General features: G+C 59.0%; 1 protein-coding gene across 6 annotated transcripts; it reads left to right on the top strand.

Annotated features, from left to right (window-relative positions):
• On the top strand, positions 1,475-23,071 carry SLC35E2B (solute carrier family 35 member E2B). 6 transcript variants are annotated; one of them, XM_021097476.1, is made up of 11 exons: positions 8,314-9,047; positions 9,182-9,320; positions 10,117-10,275; positions 12,065-12,480; positions 12,551-12,686; positions 12,878-13,005; positions 14,788-14,908; positions 15,874-15,927; positions 16,129-16,201; positions 18,041-18,186; positions 19,138-23,066. In XM_021097476.1, the coding sequence occupies exons 4-11, from the start codon at positions 12,162-12,164 to the stop codon at positions 19,373-19,375; spliced, it is 1,215 nt and encodes a 404-aa protein (XP_020953135.1). In that variant the 5' UTR covers positions 8,314-9,047; positions 9,182-9,320; positions 10,117-10,275; positions 12,065-12,161; the 3' UTR covers positions 19,376-23,066. The 6 variants fall into 6 exon arrangements, with proteins under 6 accessions (XP_020953133.1, XP_020953132.1, XP_020953137.1 ...); XM_021097474.1 differs by lacking the exons at positions 8,314-9,047; positions 9,182-9,320 and adding an exon at positions 1,475-2,325 and having other exon boundaries at positions 19,138-23,071; XM_021097475.1 differs by having other exon boundaries at positions 7,139-9,320; positions 19,138-23,064.

Here is a 23,191-nt window from a genome sequence, read left to right as displayed (position 1 = left end):
AACTCATTTCACAGTAAAATAACTGGCTGTTTTGTTGTTTTAGGTGACCAGCCATTAGCGGGACAAAGAGAAAGGGGCAGGACCCAAACTCTGGAAATGTGACCACAGAGCAGGGGCTTCCTTGGCAGTGGCTGGAGGCCTGGGCAGCGCTGCCCAAGGGCTAGCTGGAAGCCCAGGAGGCAGGGAGCACTGTCCTGTGTGCCGGGAGCCCAGCCCAGGACAGGAGGGGCCCAGGCTCCTCTGACATCATTTCAAAATTATTAAATGGCACTGTCCCAGATAAAATGTAAGAAAGATCTCAAAACAAATTTTTTTTTTGTCTTTTTGTCTTTTTCCAGGGCCACACCCACAGCATATGGAGCTTCCCAGGCTAGGGGTTGAGTCGGAGCTGTAGCCGACAGCCTACGCCAGAGCCACAGCAACGCAGGATCCAAGCTGTGTCTGCGATCTACAGCACAGCTCACAGCGACACTGGATCCTTAGCTCTTTAACCCACTGAGCAAGGCCAGGGATCCAACCTGCAACCTCATGGTTCCTAGTCAGAGTCGTTAACCACTGAGTCATGACGGGAACTCTGCAAAAAATTTTTGATACTTTCTGTAAGTTTGCTTTTGAAACTATTTGTTTCCAAGTAACTCACTGACCATCAACAATCCAGCACAGCTGGGCAGTCATCAAGCATCTCAGTTGGAGTTCCCTGGCACTGTCACCGCTGTGGTGCTGGTCACCATTGTGGTGTGGGGTTGGCCTGGGAACTTCGGAATGTCACAGGTGTGGCCCCTCAGAAAATCCCGTCATCTCAGGGTTTTGTGCAAAGTAGGAAAAGCCACCCCATAAACTTGTTGAGGGTCCTGCACACTCAATTTAGAGATGATGAAAATGGCACCATATAATGTTCAGAGGTAAGTACACATGAATTTCATTTTTTTGCTGTTTTTGTTTTTGTTTTGTCTTTTTCTAGGGCTGCATCCGTGGCATATGGAGGTTCCCAGGTTCACAGAAATGCCAGATCTGAGGCGCATCTGCAACCTACACCAGGGCTCATGGCAATGCCAGATCCTTAACCCACTGAGCGGGGCCAGGGATCGAACCCCCAACCTCATGGTTCCTAGTCAGATTCGTTGACCATTGAGCCACGACGGGAACTCCGATGCTTTCTTTTATTTTGCATTTTCAGGGCCAGGCCCTTGACCAGCCCCTGGGGCTCCCCTGATGCTCCTCCAGTTACAGTCTCTAAAGAATCTCACGGAAAGCCCTGCCTGTGGGTGCCTAGGGATGGGCAGATACCACCCTCCATTAACTGACCCTCTGGCCAGGACCTAAAGGAGAAATTTTATTCATTTGTTTTTGTGCGTGCCCACAGCATTTGGAAGTTCCCAGGCTAGGGATCGAAACCGCTCCAAAGCAGTGACCAGAGCCACTGCAGTGACAACCACAGGATCCTTAACCCGCTGTGCCACAGGGAATTCTGAAACTTTATTAATTTTAAAACAATATGGAAAAAATGCAAAAGTTTGGCCAAAAAGCAGTCGTTAAGAAGAGCCCATTAGCTGTACCCTTGCTCCTAAAACTTAAGTTAAAAAGTAAGCAGGGGAGGAAAACCGGACAAGAGAGACTAGGCCAGCAGCAGGAGCAACCGGCCAGGCGGAGCCTGGCACCCAAGCGGGCCTAGGCCACGCCCCTGGGCGGGGCTACCCACCGCTCCTCCAATCACCGCAGCGCCAGGGGGCGTGGCCTCGGGATCCAGCAGCTCCCAGAGCTCCTGCGCTGGTCGCCTCAGCCCATCTCTCCTTCCCTAAAGTAGGTGTGTTGCGGCTGGAGTTTCGTCCCTTGAAACCCAAACCCGGAGAGCGGCCCCTAGGGGCTTGTAGGTCTTCGCCTCCACGGACTGGCCGCCTCTCCAGGGCCGCGGTGGTCCGGCCCCGAGGGGGCCAAGGGGGCAAATGCCGAGCGCGCTGTTGCCCAGCAGCACCTTCCCCTCCTGAGCCCCGGTCGTACAGCCTGGAGGGTGACAAGGGAAGTACAGAGCGGGGAACTGCCCAGCAGCGCGTCTCCGGCCCCGGCTACACAGCAGCGGCGACGAAGGCGGGACACTCGCAGCGAGCGGCAGCGAGTCCCTCCGGACTGCGAGGAGCGGCCGCGGGCTTCCGATACGTCACTTCCGGATCCCGGCTTCCGTGTCGACAGCCTCACTTCCGTTCCGGCTCGCCCCGCCCCCGGCCCCGCCCCGCCGCCCGGAGGGACCCGCGGGTCCGCTCGGGGCCCGCCCACCTCACCTGGGCCGGGTCTGCTGCCGTTCGCTCCCGGAGCCACCGTCGCCGGGAGGTGGGCGGGGCCCTGTGTGTGGGCGGGGCGGCGGGGCGGCGGGGCGGCGGGGCGGCGGGGCGGCGGGGCGGCGGGGCGGCGGGGCGGCGGGGCGGCGGGGCGGCGGGGCGGCGGGGCGGCGGGGCGGCGGGGCGGCGGGGCGGCGGGGCGGCGGGGCGGCGGGGCGGCGTCCCGAGGCTACGTGGTCCGCGCGCCGTCTGGCCGCGGGCTTCCTTGGTGGGTGACGTCCTGAATAAAGCTGGCCGGGCGGGTTGCCTCCGGGGGTCGCCCCTCTCTCCGGCCTCCTCCCTCCCCCGGCCTGCGGACCCCCTTGCGGGCGCGGCCATTGGGCACCCCAGAGCCTCGGCCCGCGCGTGGCCCAGTCGTCCGGGGCCGTCCATCCTCCCGAGGCCCGGCAACCGCAGGGTGACTGTCCCTCGCGTCCACCACGTGAAGCCCCCAGGCCGCCTCTCAGGGTGGATGGCGCGGCCGCGGGGCGCTGTCTCGCTCGACACAAGGCCCCCGGGGCGGGCCCCGCGTTCCTGCCCCGCGTCCGCTCAGCTCCTGAAGCGGAGCTGGGGCTGGGGGTCTCCGGGTCCGGTGGAGGCCCAGGAGGGGCGGGGGCTGGGCGTCCTCGGGCAGGGCTGGGGGCTCGGCGCCCTGCACGCTGGGAGGGATCAGAGGCCGGGCAGGGACACTGCGTCCGGGGTCTTTGCGTTTTCTACCGTCGACCGTGGCGCCCCCCGAGGTGGGATAAACCGTCCCCTCCAGAGCTAAAGGGGGCGATCGCCTTCCAATTCGTTGCAGTTGGTATTTTTCTGCCCCAAATCATAGAAGATTGGAAATTATATGTATAATGGCAGACTCCTGCAGGGCGCTGATTCTAGCTAGCTGTCATTTGCAAATTGGCTTGGGAAACCAGAGCTATGCCTTCATTCTAGTCCTCAGGTGATTTTTCTGTACCCGGTTTTGGAGGCCTGTGGAGGTCCAGGCAGTTCCCCCTGTGTTCATGTTCCGAAGCCTTGCTTACCCACCACTGCTGTAAAAGAAAGAAAACAACTCTCTTTAGAGGCAGATTTTGTGTTCAGTGGCTTAAAGTTTTTTTTGTGTTTTAATATGTCCTTTAACAAAAACCTTTCAACTTGCAAGTAGCGTTTTAAAGTAGAATGAAACTGTATTAATCAGCATGAAAAGGAGCATTAAGAAAGGGAATTGGAAAGTTTTTACATCAAAGAAATCTGTTTTTTTTGAAAAAATTTTTCTTCATTGAAGTATAGTGATTTACAGGTCGTGTTAGTTTCAGGTGGACAGCAAAGTGATGCAGTCATACAGAGATACCTACTCTTTTTAGACTATTTTCCCCGATAGCTTATTGCAAGATATTGAATGCAGTTCCCTGTGCCTTACAGTTGGTCCTTGTTAAGAAATCTATTTTCAATGAGCAGACCAGTGAGAAAATAGAGAGAAGCCAAAACACAAGAAAAATCAGGACAGTCTGATATTGTGCCTCCCAGAGCTGACCATGCTTGGCGACCGGACCTGTGTTCTTCTGAACCATTCGTACTTTTTAAACCAGAATGTGTTGTACAGAGGTCTTGTAACTCTGCTCTCACATAGTCTATGACAAATACATTTTGGTCAAAACTTGTTGGGCTGCACTGTGTCCTCTTCATGCACAGTGTGCCATTATGTGACAGAGTGTCTTACACATTCCTTATTTGACACTTGGCTTGTGTTAGTTTCTCAGTTTTAAAAACAAAGCTTTTGACCATCTTTGTATGTACAATATGGGCCTTTGTTGGATTGTTTCTTTTTTCTTTTTTTTTGTCTTTGCCATTTCTTGGGCCACTTCCACAGCATATGGAGGAGGTTCCTAGGCTCAGGGTCTAATTGGAGCTGTAGCCGCTGGCCTACACCAGAGCCACAGCAATGTGGGATCCAAGCTGAGTCTGCAACCTACAGCACAGCTCATGGCAACGCCGGATCCTTAATCCACTGAGCAAGGCCAGGGATCGAACCTGCAACCTTATGGTTCCTAGTCGGATTCGTTAACCACTGAGCCACGACGGGAACTCCTGGATTGTTTCTTTATTATTATTATTTTTTCTTTTTGTCTGTACCTGGGGCCTGCAGAAGTTCCCAGCCAGGGCCTGTTCCCCAGCAGCAGAGACACTTCAGTGACAATGCCAGGTCCTTAATCCGCTGAGCCACAAGCCAACTCCTGTTGGATTGCTTCTTTAGGGTCAATCTCCGGAGGTGGAATTTCTGAAGTAGTGTATAAAATTTGGAGACCTTCAGTACTTCTTTCTTCTTTGTCTTTTTTTTTTTTTTTTAATTGTTTTTTGGCCGCCCTGAGATATATCGAGTTCCTGGACTAGGGATCAGATCCGAGCTGCAGTAGCAGCCTATGCCACACCTGCAGCAGCACTGGATCCTTTGACCCACTGTGCCAGGCCGGGTATGAAACTGCCTCCTGGTGCTGCAGAGATGCCACCAACCCTGGTGTACCGCATTTTATCCAAAAGGCCCTGCTGACCATTTAAACCAACCTAGATCTGCTCCTCCTCGGGTATTTGAACCTCTGAGTTGTTTGTTCCAGAACTGGACGGGCTGCAGAACTGGACAGGGGCAGTTGGCATCTTTATTTTCACTAACCTCCACCCGAACTTCCCTTCAGTGGTGAATCTGCTCCAGTGGTCCTGGCAGCCCGCATCTCAGAACCAGGTACCCTCCCAGCTGGTCTTGAGCCCTCACTGCAGCCGCGGACAAGGCTGGGCCTGTCTGGGTCCCTGGCTCTAGCACACCACTGACACCTGGTAACGGCATCACAGATATGTTTTTTGGTTTTGTTTTGTTTTGTTTTGTTTTTGTATTTTTGGGGCCGCACCTGCAGCATGGGGAAGTTCCCAGACTAGGGGATGAATTGGAGCTACAGCTGCTGGCCTACGCCACAGCCACAGCAATGCAGGATCCGAGCCACATCTGAGACCTACACCACAGCTCATGGAAGTGCTGGATCCTTAACCCACTGAGTGAGGCCAGGGATCGAACCCACAATCTCATGGTTCCTCATCAGATTGATTTCCTCTGCACCATGACGGGAACTCCACAGATGCATTTCTTGAGCATGTCACTGACCTGGCTTCTGATTAGCCCTGCATGTGCTGCACCCTCTGCTGAGGACAGCTTGGAGCAGGAGGCGAAGGTCCATGCTGGCTTCGTGAGCTGCCTCCTTTGCTGGGCAGGAAAGGCTGCATTTCAGTTCTTGTTATTTGTGCTGTGATCTGAGAGGGGATCTCACTCAGACCTTGTCCTCAGTCATCTGGGGGGAGCAGTGCCCCCCAGGCCCTGCATTCAGCCTGTTCTGCCCCATTGCAGGCGAACATAGAAAGGTTAGAGCTACTGCCCATCAGTCTCTCTTGGTTTTGTTTTCTTTTCTGATTTGGCCTGAAGCATGCAGAAGTCCCCAGGCCAGGAATCAAACCCATGCCTTAGCAGTGACAACACCAAATCCTCAACCTGCTGAGCCACCAAGGAACTCCCTGATCCCCAGTCTTTTGCAGGAGAATCATTGCTGCTCTTGAGATCAGCTTGAGTCAGGGGGCTAAGAAAGACCAGGCAGTGGGAACCCCAGAGCCGGAGTCGGGGGGGGGGCAGGGGCAGGGGCGGCTGTAATCTTGGCAGGGCCCGGCTGAGCAGGATGTCCTGAGCTCTGGACCGCTTAGCCCCAGCTCCTCCTGGCCTGGGTGGTGCCCAGCAGAGCCTCTAAGGGTCTTCACTGCACCTTCTCTTTAGACCTGAGGGAGCTGATGGCCGGTGGGAAGTGCCCTTTCCACGGAGTGGCCTGTCACTCTTGTGGAGGACTGGGCCGGCAGAGCCGCGGGCGTCGCTGGATGTCTCTCATTCCCGCTGCTGCCCCACACTGCATCCTGGGCAACGCCCACAGCTTACGTTCGTCCGCTGACCATGGACGGTGCCGAGCCCAGCGGTGGTGGTGAGCACTCTGGACGCTCTAGCCTGCGTCTTGTGCGTCCTGCAGGACTTCTCTGGGCAGCTCGAGGATTGACGTGCTGGTCTGTAGGGTGTGCAGGGTGTTTGCCTCTCAAGATAGGGCCGCATTACTTCCCCAAGTGCTTGTGCCAGCTTACACTCTGCTCCACTGGGAAGGTCTGAGTCCCTCTGGAGCCACCTGTCTGCTGCCCTGGGTATCACCACACCTGTGCGTCTTTGCCAGTGCGGCTGGCATGTCCACCTCCCTGGTTGCTGATGAAGTTCAGTGCCTGTGGTCCTGCAGCCTGGTATCCATACCCTCTGTGCCATCCCCTGGATGGCAGGTGTCTGCTGGATGCTGAGCAGCAAACTGGACGGTGATGGGGTTGCGTAGAAATCCAGTCACCTCCTTGGGTGCCTTTCTCTCACCCCAGTGGACGGTTCCCCTGAAAGCCACTGCCAGGTGTGGGCCCCCTGCTGGAGCCAAGCAAGGCGCTAGGCTTAGAAGCAGGTGCTCCAGTCCCCACGTGACACCACAGCCACTCGGCCACGCCTGTGATGGCAAACTGCCTGGCACAGTTGCTCCCAGAGTCTGTGGGGTTTTTTGTTTTTAGTTTTTGTCTTTTTAGGGCCGCATCCGTGCCATATGCAAGTTGCCAGGCTAGGGGTGCAATCAGAACTGCAGCTGCCGGCCTATACCACAACCACGGCCACACCAGATCCTTAACCCACTGAGCGAGGCCAGGGATCGAACCCTCATCCTCACAGGTACTAGTTGGGTTCATTACCGTTGAACCACAACGGGAACTCCATTTTTTGTTTGTTTGTCTGTTTTTGGCCGCACCCATGGCATATGGAAATTCCCAGGCCAGGGATGGATCGAATCAGAGCCACCCCTGTGGCAACACCAGATCCTTAATGCGTCACAGCGGGAACCTCACACGTGTGTGTTTACTTCCTAAGTGGCCAATGTGGAGGGTTTGCTACCCGGCTTGGTGCTGACCTGGCTTCTCGGACCCACTGGCCACTTGGACAACCTCTTCTGCACTCGTGTTTCTCTCCATGCTTCCTGTTGGCTTGGAGGAACTCCATGTTTCCTGCTTGTTTGCCCTTTGTCATGTTTTAACCGTCTTCCCTCAGGTTGTCCCTTGTCATTTCACTCCAGAGTATATTTTGATGACATAGAAGCTCTTAATTTAGCCAATTTAGTCTGTTTTATTTAAAAGTTCTTTTTTGGGTAATGCTATTTGGGATCTTTTTTTTTTTTCCTTTGTTGGCCAGGGGCAGCACATGGGGCTCCTGGGACAGGAATCAGATCCGAGCTGCAATTGCCACCTGGGCGGAAGCGATGGCAATGCTGGATCCTTACCCTGCTGTGCTGGGCCAAGGATCGAACCTGAGTCCCAGCACCACTGATCTCATGCCACTGAGGGAACTCCCTGGGATTGGCTTTAAGACATTTTGTTCCCACCCCAGGATCAGAAAGAGATTCTTACATTTTCCTCTAAACATGAAGTTTCACACGACTGTTTCACAGCCCTGCTGCCCAGGTTCAAACCCTGGAGCCTGTTGCCAGAGGCTGTTCCCCCACCGCTGGCATCTCACCGTCACCAACAGACCCGCGTCTCACCAGACCTCCCCAGGGGCATGTGCAGTGCCAGGCAAACCCTGCCTGGCTCCTGGCTCCTGGATCCAAACGAGTGCCCTCTGGCTGTTGGGCATTATTTTTTGTCTGGACTTTCAAGATGAGGGCTGGCTGCCTTTTTCTGGGGTGGAGAGTGTCTGTCCCGGGGCCAGAGGACAGCCAGGCCTCCCTTCTCGGATGGCCCACCCCTCCGCTGGGTCAGAGCCCCGCCTGTGCTGTCTCGGGGCCGTGGCTTCCCTCCTTTGCTATCTGGCTGGCCTCCCATCCCCATGTTCGCCTTCCAGGAAGTGACCTGGTCTCTTGCTGTTTGTGCTCAGGGATGTGCTTTGAGACTGAGTGTCCTGGTGTTTCTGACCTTCGACCCGTGCTTCAGCTCCGCTGGCACGTCTCTCCTGGGTGCGGTGTTGGTGGCCAGGTGGTTCCTGTCTCATCCCATCCTTCCCGACATCTGGCCGTTGCCTGAACGGCAGGAAGAGCTCTCTCTTTTCCCGTGTTGCTCTGCCGCGGTGGGTGCATGGGTTCTAACCCTTCGCTCCCATGACTCACTTTCTCTCTCAAAGCGCCTGGACGGCGCTGCAGGGGGTTCCATCCCGCTGGCTCCTGGGTCACTTGGACCTGGAACCTCCCTCTTTCTGGCCCAGCTAATGCCCGGCCCCAGATTCAGCCATTTGTCCAAGGAGGGTGGTGAGGGTCAGTGGAGAATGAGGCTCAGAAACCAGAGGAGACCCCCTCTGCCTCCAGGACTGGGTGGAGCTGCACGGAAGCAAGGGCCGTGTCCTATGTCCCCTGGGCTTCCAGCCCTCCGCAGTCTCGGCTCCCGCTCAAAGCGAGAGCTCGGCATCTGCTTTATGTCAGCAGCTGTACGTCTCATCGTTCCGTTTTTTCATCCTGGATCATTTCTTTGGCTGTTTGTCTGCACGACTTCGTCCTGTCTGAGAGCCACCCAGCCCCCTCTGGCCTCCTCCCCGCCCGGTGACCTTTGATCCCCACCTGCTAAGGTCCCAGGCCCAGTCCCGGAAGCTTTTCTCTGCCTCTCCTTTGGGTGGGCAGGGCCTGCGGCTGGGACCACATCGAGCACTGTGGGCTGTGTCCAGAAGCAGGACCCCAGGTCAGTTGGTGGCAGCGGTCCTGCCACCCGGGCTGCTCAGGGTGCTGTTGGGACCTTGGAGCCCCTGGGAGCCCGCCTGCCTACACCTGCTGCCCTGCTCCCGACCGCCTGGGCCCTTTTCTGGTGCTTTTCAGAGCAGGCCCTGCTGCTCCGTGGTGGGTGCTCGGCACCCTGTCCTGCCTCCTGCCTCCTGCCTCGTCTCAGGTCTGCGGGCCCCAAAGCGTGCCCGGAAGCTCGGGGCTGCTCCGCTGCTCTCTCTGTTGAGGCCTCAAGGTCTGTCCTTTTGAATTCCCCGGAGAAGGCGCTCTGGCCTCCTGCCTGGTCTCTGTGCCCCTACCAGCCTCGGCCCATGCCCGGGTCTCCGCATTTCCCTGCAGCCCCACCCCACCCCCTCCAGGCCTCAGACGCCCCACTGCCTGACACAGCCAAACGCGGGGGCCCATGTGGCTAAGGGAGGCCTGTCGGGGCGAGCAAAGCAGGGCCGTCCTGCCCGAGTCCATTTCGCTTGTAAGACTTTCCAAGCCCTCGTCTGACGTCAGAGGCCTTTGGACTCACACAGAAACACGCGCACCTAGAGGGCACGACCCTCCTGCCCCCAGGGGAGGGCAGTGGCCTTGGCTGGACCTGGAGGGAGGGGGTGTGCCCCATCCCTCAGCTGTCACACCTCTGGTCTCGGGCGGGTGGACTTTTGTGGAGAGGGCGAAGGTCGGGGAAGGTGGTGCCCTGGGGGAGCCAAGCGTCCCTGGGCTCCGGGGCCTGTTCCGGCCGCAGGTGGACCGTTGAGTTGGGCTGTGACGAGCCCCTGCTGCCGTCCCGCCTGGAGCCAGCCCACACTTCGGTCACCGAGGGCGGACGGTCAGGGAGGCTCGGGTCTGACAGGCGTCGTGTCCCCTGGCGCTGGCGTGTTTCCGGCGCCGGCAGCCCTGGTGGCGGCCGGGTTCCTGCGCTGCGCGTCAGTCCTGGGCTGGTGGCCGGCGTGGAACACGCGATGCCTGCGCCGCATCCGCCTGCGGCCTGCGTGCCCCGTTCTTCGCTCCGTGTCAGCGCCTTTTATGCTTTCGTTTCTAAGGACGGGTAGTTCATCTACCTCTTCTGGTGGCACCGTGTCGCGTCTCCTCCCGTGACCCGCCCGTGATGCACTGGCTGTGAGCCCAGCCTGTCGTCCCGGGCAGCTGCGCTCCGCCCGCCGTGGACGTCGCCGTGGTGGACGTCGCGTCCCAGTCGACAGGCACGTGGGGTCTGTTTGCTGCTCGGAGCAAGGGTGCCACGATAGGCCTCTTCTGGCCGAGGCATTTTGCGAGAACTCGAAGGTGGCTCCATCCCGGCCGGTGTCCTGTTGACCCTTTCTGTCTTTGTTCCCTGTCACTTGAGGGGACTCTTGAGAGGTCCCGTTTTGGGTCTGAGTCTATTTGCACTTGTGCCTCCGCCGTGTGCTTTCAACTTGGGATAGTGGGTGGTGCCAGGAGAATCGTGGGCCCCTTGGGGGGGTGGACAGCCCAGGCGGGGGCCCCTGGAGGATCAGCCAAGGAGCTAAAACAGCCTGACACCATGGCTTCGCCTGCCATCCCTGTCCTCCCGGGTCTGGGCTCCAGTTCGCAGTTGGCGGGGTTCCGCCTGCCCTGCGGCCCTGCCTGTGGTGAGGACAGGTCACAACAGGGACACCCTCCAGGAGCTCCGGGTCCACCCTCATGAAGAGGAACAGTGTGGAGCCAGCCCGGGCCAGTGATGAGTCCTGAGGTTGCGCGGGTAGCCCAGGCCCAGTAGAATTGCAGGAAAAGACAGGACAGGATGGCCATAGCAGACGGGGGCTGGATGAGTTCGTGAATTCGTGGTGGTTCCCTTACCGAGGGCAGCGTGAGCCAGTCAGATGGGACTTCTGGGGCCTGGTCTCTGAGCAAGTGCCCGGGTCACCAGGTTTCTTGAAGGGGGGGCATGACGGCGCCGATGGTACTCCTGGGTTTTGAAGAGGAGGCAGAGACGCCGTGGCCGCAGCAGGTTTGCTGGGAAAGCCGGGCACGGCCCCGGTGGAAGCCGGGTGGAGCTGAGCATGCAGGCAGCTGGGTGGGGACAGCGGGCTGGCCACCAGAGAGGAGCCACCCCTGGTCTGGCTGCAGCACAACCAGATGGACCCCAGTGCCTCCTGCTATGCACGCTGGATGTTGGGTGTCCCCAGAGTGTCAGCACGCAGGGAGCGGCACATGGGGCCGGTAGCTCAGGCTGCCAAGTCGGGTGAGCAGCCTGGGGACTCCTGCTTGAGGCCACTGGGATCCTCGGGCCCACCCTCCTGAGCTGCTCAAAGCCAGAACTTGAAGCTCTCACCCACCAGCACATAGGAGAACCCGGTCTGACTTGGTCTGTGACCTTAGCGGAGGAGAGGGGTCTGGCCCAAGAAGTTGAGGCCACAGGCCTGGGGACCGAGCAGGGGTGGGTCCGTCTGGAGACAGCACACTTCGCTGGACACCTGGCAGAGCTGCCCCAGGGTCTGCCCAAGGGGTGCCCAAGTGGAAGAAAGGGTACAGAGAGTGGGGTGAGGGCATGAAGCAGGCCGCTTTGCAGTGGGAACAAATAGAAGTGTGATCAGAGCCCAATGAGGGACAGAACTGCGTCTGACAGGGAGGCCAGCCCTCCCTCGGAGGGCCCTCCGAGCACCAGCTGAAATGCCAGGAAGTCCGCAAGGGCCATGGAGAGCCAGCCCGTGGGGAGCACGGAGCCGCCGGCTTTCCCGCCGCCAGGGTGGGTGGGCAGGTGCTCGTGACAGCTTCAGCTTCGGGGCGGGGGAGGGAAGGCAGCCCGTGGGGTGGGGCTCGGCCTGTGGCGTCTGCTGGGGGGCGGGGGGCGCGGTAAGGACTTGGGTCCTGTGGCCTCCGTGGAAGAGAAAGCAGGGTTGTCGTTGTGGCGCCTGTGCCTTCAGGGCACGAACGGGACACAAGGCCTGCGCTTTAAAGTTACTTAAATGGGTGATTCAACCTTTGAAGGACGTCAGGTGCTCATGGTCTGCCCTTTCCCTCCCACGCCAGCCTGCGCCCGCCCACCTGCATGGCCGCCTCCTCTGTCCCCCGCTCCTTGCCGCGAGGTGCCAGCCGTCCCTGAGACAACGCCTCCTGGCCTGGCCTCATGTCGGCGTCCGCAAAACCTGCGGCCCCAGCAGAGCCGGCCCCCGGCCCCCGAGAGAAGCCTGGGGGGCAGCCGCTCCTGGCCTGGGGCCCTGTGTTTGGCTCCCGGGGTGAGAAGGTTGCGCTGGGCCAGAGCGACGGCGCTGCCGAGCGGGTGCTCACGGTCACCGTGACGGAGACCACCGTCCTCGAGTCGGACCTGGGCGCGTGGGGCGCCCGGGCCCTGCTCTACCTCTCGCTCTGGTTCTTCTTCAGCTTCTGCACCCTGTTTCTCAACAAGCACATCCTCTCCCTGCTGGAGGGGGAGCCCAGCACACTAGGTAACCCCCCTCCCGGGGCGGGGGAGGGCTGGTCCCTCTGCTCAGCTGACGCCCGTCTCCCGCCACCCAGGGGCTGTGCAGATGTTGTCAACCACGCTTATCGGGTGTGTTAAAATAGTTGTTCCCTGCTGTTTATATCAGCACAAAACGCGGCTTTCTTACCCACCCAACTTCATCGTGACCATGCTGTTCGTGGGTCTGATGAGGTAAGCGCCTGGCGTCTTTGGTGAGTGTCTCTTTTTCATCTGCCTTTCCCCTTGGGAAGGGGGCTCATCGGGGGCCCCCCGAAAGGGAGCCAGGAGGAGGGCGGGGTCAGAGGTGCCTGCCCTCTGCGCCCACCCCTTGGAGGGCACAAGTGCTCTGACTCATCTGCATCATGGTCTTGCCTCATGTTCAGGTTTGCGACTGTGGTTTTGGGTCTGGTCAGCTTAAAAAACGTGGCGGTTTCGTTTGCTGAGACAGTGAAGAGCTCGGCCCCCATTTTCACTGTGATCCTGTCCCGGATGGTCCTGGGGGAGCACACAGGTGAGCAGCCCCCCAGTCTCCCAACCCTGTGCAAGCCACCTCCTGGGGGGCGGGGCCCACCAGCCGCAGCCGCTTCCCTGAGATGGGGGCGGTAGGAGCTGGATGAAGAGGGGACAGGCAGGTGGTTCTGCGCACTCCTCCCCTGTGTGCCCCTCCTCTGGGCCCCCCTCTCCCGTATGTACTCTACCCCTTGTGCCCCCCCTGTGCACCCCTCCTCTGTGTGCCCCTCCCCCATGCTCCTTCCTCATGCACCCCCGCCCCCGTGTATCCCCCCCTTGCACCTCCTCCCTGTGCACCCCCTCCTCTGGACCCCCCTCCCCCATGTCCCCCTCCCCTCTCCACCCCTCCCCCATGTCCCCTCCCTTCCTGTGCACTCCCTCCTCTAGGAGCCCCCCCATGTCACCCCTCCATCTATCCCTTCCTCTGGGCGCCCCCTCCATCTCCCCCCACCGCTGTGCATCCCCTCCTCTGGACACTCCCTCCCCCATGCAACCCCCCACTCTGGGCACCCCCTCCTCCATGTCCCCGCCCCCCACCCTGTGCCCCTCTCCTCTGGGCATCCCCTCCCTCATGCCACCCCTCCTCTGGGCCTGCCCTTTCCTGCTCTCAGCAAATGGGAGTTAGTTACAGATCTCCAGCCTGGGATGGGGGGCAGGGGGCAGGCCTTCCAGCCACGCACACATCCCTGTTTCCCGCCAGCCTTTTCGAAAGTGTCACTGGAGACTATCCAAGTGCTCACTGTGTCCCACGTCTTTCCCAGAGCAGGGCTCCCAGACGTGAGCACGCATCTGCTTCCTGCAGAAAAGGATGCCAACAAGGCAGCGCCACCTTGGGCGGGCAGGGCTCAGGCGGGCACCCCGGCAGCGGCTGGAATCTGGGCAGAGCAGCCTCGCGGGGGTCGCAGGGGTCGTGGGGTGGGGGGGAAAGGCCCCAGCAGAGCCTGGACTTTGATTCAGGACCCCGAACCCACCAGCGCCCTGGGCGAAGGCGTCTCCACAAGCCCTGAATGGTGCACGTCCAGCCGCAATCTCCAGGCAGACCCAGGACTGGCCTCCTTTTGTAGCTGAGCTCCTGGCCTTGAGGCCACCCCAGCGGGTTTGCTGTGTGGACCGCACTGGCCTGGGCGGGGCAGTGGCCGCGGGCGCCTGGGGTCACCGGGCTCTCCCGAGGGCTGTGCTCCGTTTCGCTCAACACCAGAGCTTGGTCCCTGGTCTGCTTCAAATTTCAAAAGGAACGGGTGTTTCCATTGCGGCTCAGCGGGCTGAGGACCCAACCTAGTGTGAGGATGCGGGTTCAATCCCAGCCTCCCTCAGTGAGGGAAGGATCTGTGTTGCCACAGGCTGCTGCGTGGGCCACAGAGGCGGCTCCCATCAGTGTTACTGTGGCTGTGGCTGGCAGCTGCAGCTCCCTAGCCTGGGAACTTGCCTGTGCAGCCATAAAAAGAAAAGAAGAAAAACAAAAGAAGCGAGATGCTGTGTCTGAAACCAAAGCAGAGGCAGAGCAGGGTCTGGACGCCCTGCGTGAAAGCAGATATGCTCTCTGCAGCCCTGCGCGCAGTGGCCGCGGATTAGACTTGAGAAGGCAGGCAGGCGGGCCAGACCTGGGGTGGCGGGGGTGCTGCCTTCCCAGCGAGCTGCCCGGAGCCCGACCTCCCCTCCTGGCCTCGCAGGTGAAGGCGGCAGCTGCAGGGCTGCGGGGCCCCAGGGCCGGCCGGCCTGGTGGCCCTGGGGGCGGGCAGGGGGGGACATCTCGGCCGGTTTCCTAAGCGCCCCTCCCCTGCAGGGCTGCTGGTCAACCTGTCGCTCCTCCCGGTCATGGGCGGGCTGGCGCTGTGCACGGCCACCGAGATGAGCTTCAACTTCCTGGGGTTTTCGGCCGCCTTGTCCACCAACGTCATGGATTGGTGAGTCCTGAGGCACAGGGACTTGCTGGGCCGGTCTGGGTCTCCCCTGTCTGGGTCACGGCGGCGTCTGAGAGCTCATCCCTCACCGCTGTCCCTTCCAGAGACAGGCCCTCCGGGGTTGGCTGATACAGCTCAGAAGGAGCAAAAGTCATCTTTCGTTTCACCACTGACGTGGCTGTATTGCCCTCAGCCCGAACCCCCTGGTCCACACTTCCCAGAAACAGCCAGCTTGCCGGCCGCTGCCCCCCGCCACCCCCGCCTCCAGGAGCACCCCCTGCAGCCCTCCAGGCCCTGACCCCTCGTTGCGTCAGCACCGCACCAGCCTCCCTGGGAATTTCTGGCTGGCCTCGGACACCCCCGGGAGGGCTGAGGCCTGTGGACTCGCTCCCCCGTCTGGTGCTTGCCAGGCCCCCAGGGTGCAGGGAGCAGTATCGTCCAAGGGCCCACCACTCTGGCCCCGGGGAGCCGGATGCTGCCCGGTCTGCCCTTGGCCACTGCGGATCTTCCCGCCCAGCGGCTCTGACCCCGCACTCCCTGGGCACACATCTGTCCTGTGGCTGCTGCTGCTGCTGTGCAGAGCTGGTAACTTCAGCTGTTCTCAGCCTCCGAGACTGTGCCCAGGAGTGGCCGTGCTTCCCTGCAGGAAGGACTCGGCATGCGGCACGTGCGAGGTGCCACCCGACTCCTCCTGAGCTCATCTTTTTCTTTCTTTTTTTTAGGGCTGCACCACGGCACGTGGCGGTTCCCAGGCTAGGGGTGCAATCGGAGCTGTATTTGCCAGCCTACACCACAGCCACAGCCACGCGGGATCCAAGCCGTGTCTGCGACCTACACCACGACTCACAGCAGTGCCAGATCCTGAGCCCGCTGAGCGAGGCCAAGGATCGAACCTGTGTCCTCATGGATATGAGTCAGGTTCGTCTCCACTGAGCCATGACAGGACCTCCGTCTTTTCTTTACTCCAGTTTGCAGAACGTTTTCTCCAAAAAGCTTCTCAGCGGGGACAAATACAGGTTCTCGTAAGTGTCGACGACATGGGTACCCCCCGTCCCCAGGCACCTTCCCTTCCGAGCCCTCCCGGTCCCTGGGTGCCCTGTTGAGACCCACCTGGTCCCCACCGGCCCTGGGGTCTGTGGCCACTTGTCCTGGTCCAGGGGGTGGGCTGGGCTGCGTGGGGAGTAACAGGTGCAAGGGAGGGACAGGAGGCCTGTCGCCTGCAGGGCGGCGGAGCTCCAGTTCTACACCAGCGCGGCAGCCGTGGCCATGCTTGTCCCAGCCTGGGCCTTCTTCATGGTGAGTCCTCCAGGCCTGAGAGCCTGGCCGCCCGCATGTGGGGGTTGCCGCTTGCTTGGCGTTTGGTGCTGCTCCTCTTTCAGGATATCACGGGCCCCGCGCAGCACAGTTAACCGGGCAGAACTCTGTGAACAAGCAAGAGAAGTCTCTTGCAGACCCCGGCCCCGCTCTCCCCGACGGGCCTGCGAGGCCCGGACCTGTGCACACACTCACGCAGTGGAGGCCCCGCGGGCCTGGGAAGGCATGCTGTGCGTCCGCGTGGACCGATTTTATCCACAAGTGCAACTGGGCTGTCCTGTCCCACAGCCCAGCTCCGGCTCGTGCCTCCACCCTGGCCCATCGAGGCCCTGTGACCAACGCTCTTGCCTGGCGCTGCCACTGCTGTGTATACACAAGTGACAGGGAGCTGCGCGTGTTGTGTTCCAGGCAGCTGAGGGTGGCCCTCTGCTTCACATGGGTTTGTTTTTGTATTTTTAGGGCCACACTCGCGGCACATGGAGGTTCCCAGGCTAGGGGTCCAATCGGAGCTGTAGCCGCTGGCCTGCGCCACAGCCACAGCAACGCGGGATCCGAGCCAGGTCTGCCACCTACACCATGGATGTGGCAATGCCAGATCCGCAACCCACTGAGTGAGGCCAGGGATCGAACCCACAGCCTCTTGGATTTTAGTCGGGTTCGTTACCGCTGAGCCACAACAGGAACTCCTGGGTTACGATCTTGGAGGAGAAGCGGTTGGTGGAAAGAATACGCTCATCCGAGGGTATTTTTATTGTGATAAATTATGCATAAAACGGGACTTCCCGTTGTGGCTCAGCACGTTACGAATCCGACTAGCATCCATGAGGATGCGGGTTCAATCTCTGGCCTCGCTCTGTGGATTAAGGATCCCGCATGGCTGTGGCTGTGCTGTAGGCCGGCAGCTGCAGCTCCGCTTCAACCCCAAGCCCGGGAACCTCCATACGCCGCAGGCGCGGCCCTAAAAAGACCAAAGACAGGCGTAAAATGCGCCGCTCTGAGCGTCTTGACGTGTCCATCGCATGCCTTCAGGTTGGGCAACCACAACTTTTCTGTCGTCATCTCAAACCGAAGTGGGGTCACACAGGCCTGGTCCCTCCTTGCCTGCCAACCACCCCCCGCCGCGTGACGTCCTCAGGGTTCGTCCCCAGGCGACGTCTCTGCTGGGTGCCCCCCTTGTGGCTCTCGGGAGCGATGCCGCTGTGAAGCCAGGTGTGCGCGTGCTCCTTCAGTCTCTGCTCTTGGGCCTTCAGGGTACCAACCCGGACGTGGGGTTGCTGATCACGCGGGGATTCTCGGGGTACCCTTCCGAGGAGCAGCTGGCCCGGCTTCCACGGCAGCGCCCGTTTCCCTCCCGCCCACAGCACACAGGGCTCCCAGTCCCCACACGCTCCCCAACAGTGGTTATTTTCTGGTGCGTTGTCTGGGTTTGGTTTGGGGTTTTTGTTTTGGCCTCACAGCTTGATGTGGGATCTCAGTTTCCGACCAGGGCTTGAACCCGGGCCACAGCCATGAAAGCACCAAGTCCTAACCGCTGACCAGCAAGGAGCCCCCTGGGTTTTTTGACACTGGCCGTTCCGATGGGTGCGAGCTGGTACCTCGTAGCTTTGATGGGCGTTTCCCTGACATTAGTGATGGTGGGCGCCCTGTCACGTGCTTGTTGGCCCTGGCTTTTGTCTGCGTGAAGCTTTGACCAGCGCGGTTCAGAAGCGCCCCGGGAGGCTGTCTGCAGAGCTCTCGGCAGAGTCAGCTCCTTCCCTGGGCTGGTCCAGGGGGGGGTCTGAGGAAGCGGGCACAGCAGCACGTGGCTCTCACCCCGGACAGGACCTGCCAGTAATCGGGAGGAGCGGGAGGAGCTTCCGCTACAGCCAGGACGTGGTGCTGCTGCTGCTGGCAGACGGCCTCCTTTTCCACCTGCAGAGTGTCACGGCCTACGCCCTCATGGGCAGGATCTCCCCCGTGACCTTCAGGTATGGATGGAACCTTCCAGGAGACGAGCATCCAGGTTATTGCAAAGGGGGCGCTCGGATCCTAGACACTTTCAGGGACGTTACTCCGCAGAGTCATGGGTGCAGCGATAGTGTAGCTTCCAGGTCCTTTTTGTGTGTGAGTGTGTGTCTTTTTGCCATTTCTTGGGCTGCTCCCGTGGCATATGGAGGTTCCTAGGCTAAGGGTCGAATCAGAGCTGTAGCCACCGGCCTACAACACAGCCACAGCAACGCAGGATCCGAACCAGGTCTGCCACTTACACCACGGATTGTGGCAATGCCAGATCCGCAACCCACTGAGTGAGGCCAGGGATCGAACCCACAACCTCATGGTTCCTAGTCAGATTCGTTAACCACTGAGCCATGACGGGAACTCCAGCTTCCAGGTCCTTTTGTGTCAGTGCCATTTAAAACACACAGTAACGCAGGTGCAACAGTTTGCGGGGAAAGCCCACGGAGTCTGTGCACAGAAGAGAGATGTGCGGAGTCCCCTTTGCGGCACAGCGGTAACAACCCAACCAGCATCCGTGAGGACTCGGGTTCAATCCCTGGCCTTGCTCAGTGGGTTAAGGATCCAGCATTGCCATGAGCTGTGGCGTAGGCTGGTGGCCACAGCTCCGATTCGACCCCTAGCCTGGGAACCTCCATGTGCCGCGGGAGCAGCCCAAGAAATGGCAAAAAGACAAACAACAACAACAACAACAACAAAAAAGCCAAAAACAAACAAAGAAAAAAAGGATGGAGCAAAATAGGGCCAAGTGACAAGCCTGAAGCCTGGATGTGGGACTGGGCCGTTGGCTGCGAGGCCCCGGTTTCCCTGCCACCCTTCTCCTGGTGGAAGGCACCGACCCCGGAGGGGAGTCAACGGAGGAGCCTGTAGACTGGCCGCCTGGCTCCCAAGCCACCCAACCCGCCCTCTCTCCTCCCTTGCAGTGTCGCCAGCACCGTCAAGCACGCCTTGTCCATCTGGCTCAGTGTCATAGTTTTCGGCAACAGAGTCACCAGCCTGTCAGCTGTTGGTACCGTCCTGGTGACAGCTGGTGTCCTGCTTTACAACAAGGCCAAGCAGCAGCAGCACGAGGCCATGCAGTCTTTGGCCATGGCCGCCGGCCGGATGCCAGACAACAGCTCCGAGCCACTGCTGCCCGTGGACCCCAGGCCGCACCACTGAGCCCCACCCACCGCCTGTGGGGACCCCTCACCTCTCTTGCTCCCTAGGTAGAGGCAGGCGTGGGCACCCAGCCTCCACAGCCACAGGAGGCCACGGGTGTGCAGCCTTTCCTGCTCTTTTCTGGGATTTTTGGTCAGGAGCAGCAGGAACTCGAACCGGGGTCCCCAGTGTCAGCCACTGAGCCATCGCCGAGTCGTGTGAAAACCTCCCGCCAGCCTCTGCACACCTGCTGCCGGGCACCTGGGTCCAGCTGCAGCCAGGCCAGCCTGATTCCTCTGGCTGACAATCACCCAGGACTGTGAAGCCAGAGCTGTGTCCAGGTGCTACTGTGCCCTACCCCACGCGGGGCACCAGCCATCAGAGGCCATTGGAGGTACCCCTGCTCCTCAGCTCCTCTGCCTACTGTGCTAGGACAGAAGGCGACGCCCACACTGCCTGGGCACAGAGGCCACAGCAACAGGGCAGGGAAGGGGGGGACAGATGGCGGCAGAAGCCAGGTTTCCGCTCCTGAGGATGGGGTGGCGGGCCCTGGCCTCCCTGAGCTCCAGCTCCTGATGCGGGGAAGGTCACTCCGGACGGAGGGGGCCCCACCCCTTCAGAGTCTGCGTGCGTGGAGCTCCTGCTCCAAGTACCTGTGCTGGGGTCCTGGAGACCCGGACGTGATCTCTGGCCTGGGGGTCAGGACAGATGCCTGAGGCATTTAACACGCGTCAGGGAGGCGCTGACACTCCCCTGGACTCCGCATGACGCGGCTGTTCTGAAGGCCCCTGGGGCACCTGTCTTCACTCGCTGGGGGGAGCAGTGCCTGGCTTCGTCTCGTCGACAGGGGTGTTAGGATCCTCCCTCCTGAATGGTCCGTTTACAGTTTCTGTTATGCTGCCTTTCAATGACAGGATAGTTTTTAAAAGGAAAGACAGGCCCAGGTGGCTCCCAGAATGTATGACACTCGCCAGGTAAGCCAGGTAGAACCCCCGGCCGGACCTCCTGCCCCTGGGGCCGGCGGAGAGCCTGACAGGTGTCCCTCCGCCTGACAGGTGTCCGAGGCGGGTGCCAGGCTGAGCCATCCCTTCTCCGAAGCCCTGGCCTCACGCCCTGGGGCATTTCTGAGGGGGCACCCCCCCCCCGCCAGCTCCTGCGCTGGGGCTTGTCAGGTGCAGCCACGGGGCACCTAAAGCCTGCGAGGAAGCTGAGGCTCTAACCCTTCCTGAGGCTCACTTCCCTCCCTGCTGTTCAGGGCAGGCTTCCCCAACTTCTCTGGCCTGTCACCTGGGGGATAGGAACAAGCCCCTCCCAGAGAGCAGATCTCTTGGGGACAAAGAGCAATAACCACGCCTTCTCAAGTTCCGCCTGCTTCTAACAGTTTTCTGGCGATGGATTAAAAGGAGGCCTTTGACACCACGGACAGCACTGGACGAGGCTGACTGCCGGGCAGGTACAGGGCGAGCTCACCTCGGCAGCGCGGGCGTCCCTCGTGACCTTCCCGGGCTCTAGCCCTTCTTCTTTTCCTGCTTCCCCCAAGACAGATCTAAAGAGGATTCTTTGGAGGTGGCTGGGGATGGGGGGCAATTGGTGGGCAGATCTGTGAGGACCAGAGTGGAAGCCCCGCTTCCCTGGGGCTCCTGCCCTGCCCCCACTGCAGAAGGTGGGCGCTACGCCAGCTGCTGCTGGTGCGATGTGAACAGAGCAGGGGCCCATCTGGGGTCGCCCGCTGCAGCCTTGGTCATCTGGTGGCGTCAGATGTGCAGCCCCTGCATCCAGGGTCCCCACCTCCTGTGGACCTGCCCCTCCTCCATTCTCACAAGTGGCATTCAGCCTGTTTGCATTTTCTAAATTTTTGGACCAGAAACAAAATGAAGATTTTCCTAAATTATTTGTGAGGCAGTTTCTAGCAAAGCTGCTTTTGAGCCTTCTCTGCGGCTGTGTTCCGTCCGCCTCCCCTTCCCCGGGTCGTCCAAGTGTTGGGTGTTTCCGGGACAGCCCTGCACCGAGTCAAAGCCTGTGGCCTGGCTTGGCCTTTTGTCTAATGACTGTACAGACATGCCGTGTTTTTCAGTTAGCTTTGACTGGTAGTTTTATAAGATGTTCTTTTCACTGAACCATTGCATACACGCATGTACCAGCACTAACGCTGGGTGTCACCTGCTGTGTTGGGTCCGTTCCTCCTGTGTCTGTGGTCATTGTCTGTGCCTTTGTGAATGAGCTCTGATCCAGGCTTCCACGTCTGGTTACCTGCTTACTTATATGAGTACAGAGACGTAGAGAGGTCTAGCTTTCAAGGAAATTTCCACTACTGAGTGGCATAAAAAGCTTTTTTGAAAAAAATTTCAATAGTCATAATTTCCTGCACATCAGCATTAATATAATCCGCCTTGGAAAGCTGATCATACTCTTGCAAAATCCAAAATGTGTCTTTAATTTGGGACAAATAAACATGACGAATCAAACAAAAAGTGCTGCACAAAGACCATCAGCTGAATGCAGCTGTGCGGGAAGTACTCTTCCCCAACCTAGTGAGTGGGCTTTGCTTCCCGGCGTGGCACCGGGTTAGTGACGGCCAGTGGCTGTCACAGAAACACAACACATCTCTTGAGGCCCATCCGAGTGATGTGCCTGAAATATCTTTGCTCTTTCCCTGGGTCGGGAAAGTGAAGGTCCCGTCACAGTTGGAAGTCCTCTTCCATTTGCTTTTGACCAGTGTCGTCACTAAAGGCTCCGTTCTTTTCCAAAATGTGTATGTGCCCCGGTCGGGACCTCCGCCTCCTCCTCCTCCTGCTTCTCTTCTTCCTCGTCCCCTTCTTATTCTTTTTGGCCACACCCAACAGCATGGGGAAATTCCTGGGTCGGGAATTGAACCCGTGCCACAGCAGGGACCCAAGCTGCTGCAGTGACAACGCCGGATCCTTCACCCTCTGCACCACAAGGGAGCTCTGGGACCTCTTCCTTTTCCGAGTTTATCCTCACAGCAACCCTGGTGGATCTACCTGTTTTTCTGCCTCTGCTGAGGAGCCAAGAGCAGTCGGGAGGTTGTGCTGACCAAGGGTTGGCTATTCCCCGGGCAGTTTGGGGTGTAAAACCCTCCAGCTTGCTGCCTCTGAAGTACTTCTTCCTGTTCTGCCGAGGGCTCCAATTTGGAGTTTGATGGCCATTGAATCCATACCTAGATGTCCAAACTGAGGCGGAAACTGTTCTTATTAGCGAAGTCTTTGTGTGTTTTTCAGTTTCTATTTGAGGAAAACTGGCATTCCAACCCATGTGCTGTTTCTAGACTGCAGATGTACGAGTTGAGTCTGGACCTGCCAGGGTGTGTTGTGGGCGCCCTGCTGTGGAGGCCACAGTGAGGGTGACTCCCACACTGAGAAACTTGAAAATTGTACCAGTAATTGTCTGTATCAGAACCAAATTATATTTGCTTTATACCAAACAAAACTGTGGAGAACTAAAAGTACATTGTACAGGATGTCTGTGGTTTATATTTCACCTGTTTCAGTATTTATGTGATTAAATCAATTCTTTCCAGAAAGTAGTTGTTAAGTAACTCAAGTCACTGCAAATTCTGCCATAGTAATACCTCGATGCTCTGTAATTAATCCTGTGGATGCCTCCCGGCTATTTTTGTCTGAAGTAAGCCACTAAATTAAGCAACTATCTAAGGCTCTTGGTCTGCAAAAGTAAAATAAATGTTAAATGTGTACTTCTTTTCTTTGTGTAGTTCTCAAATGCTTGCCCTACTGAAATGAACAAGGGGGCTTCCTTACTGCCCTCACCCCTTTTCAGCATGAAAGGAGTGAAAAAAGTGAAGGTTTGTTCCCCTGTCTG

The sequence above is a fragment of the Sus scrofa genome, chromosome 6 (genome assembly GCF_000003025.6).
Source record: "Sus scrofa isolate TJ Tabasco breed Duroc chromosome 6, Sscrofa11.1, whole genome shotgun sequence".
In the NCBI taxonomy this organism is placed as follows: domain Eukaryota; kingdom Metazoa; phylum Chordata; class Mammalia; order Artiodactyla; family Suidae; genus Sus; species Sus scrofa.
The sequence above is the reverse complement of the archived record's forward strand: the minus strand, read 5'-3'. Positions and strand labels throughout refer to the sequence as shown.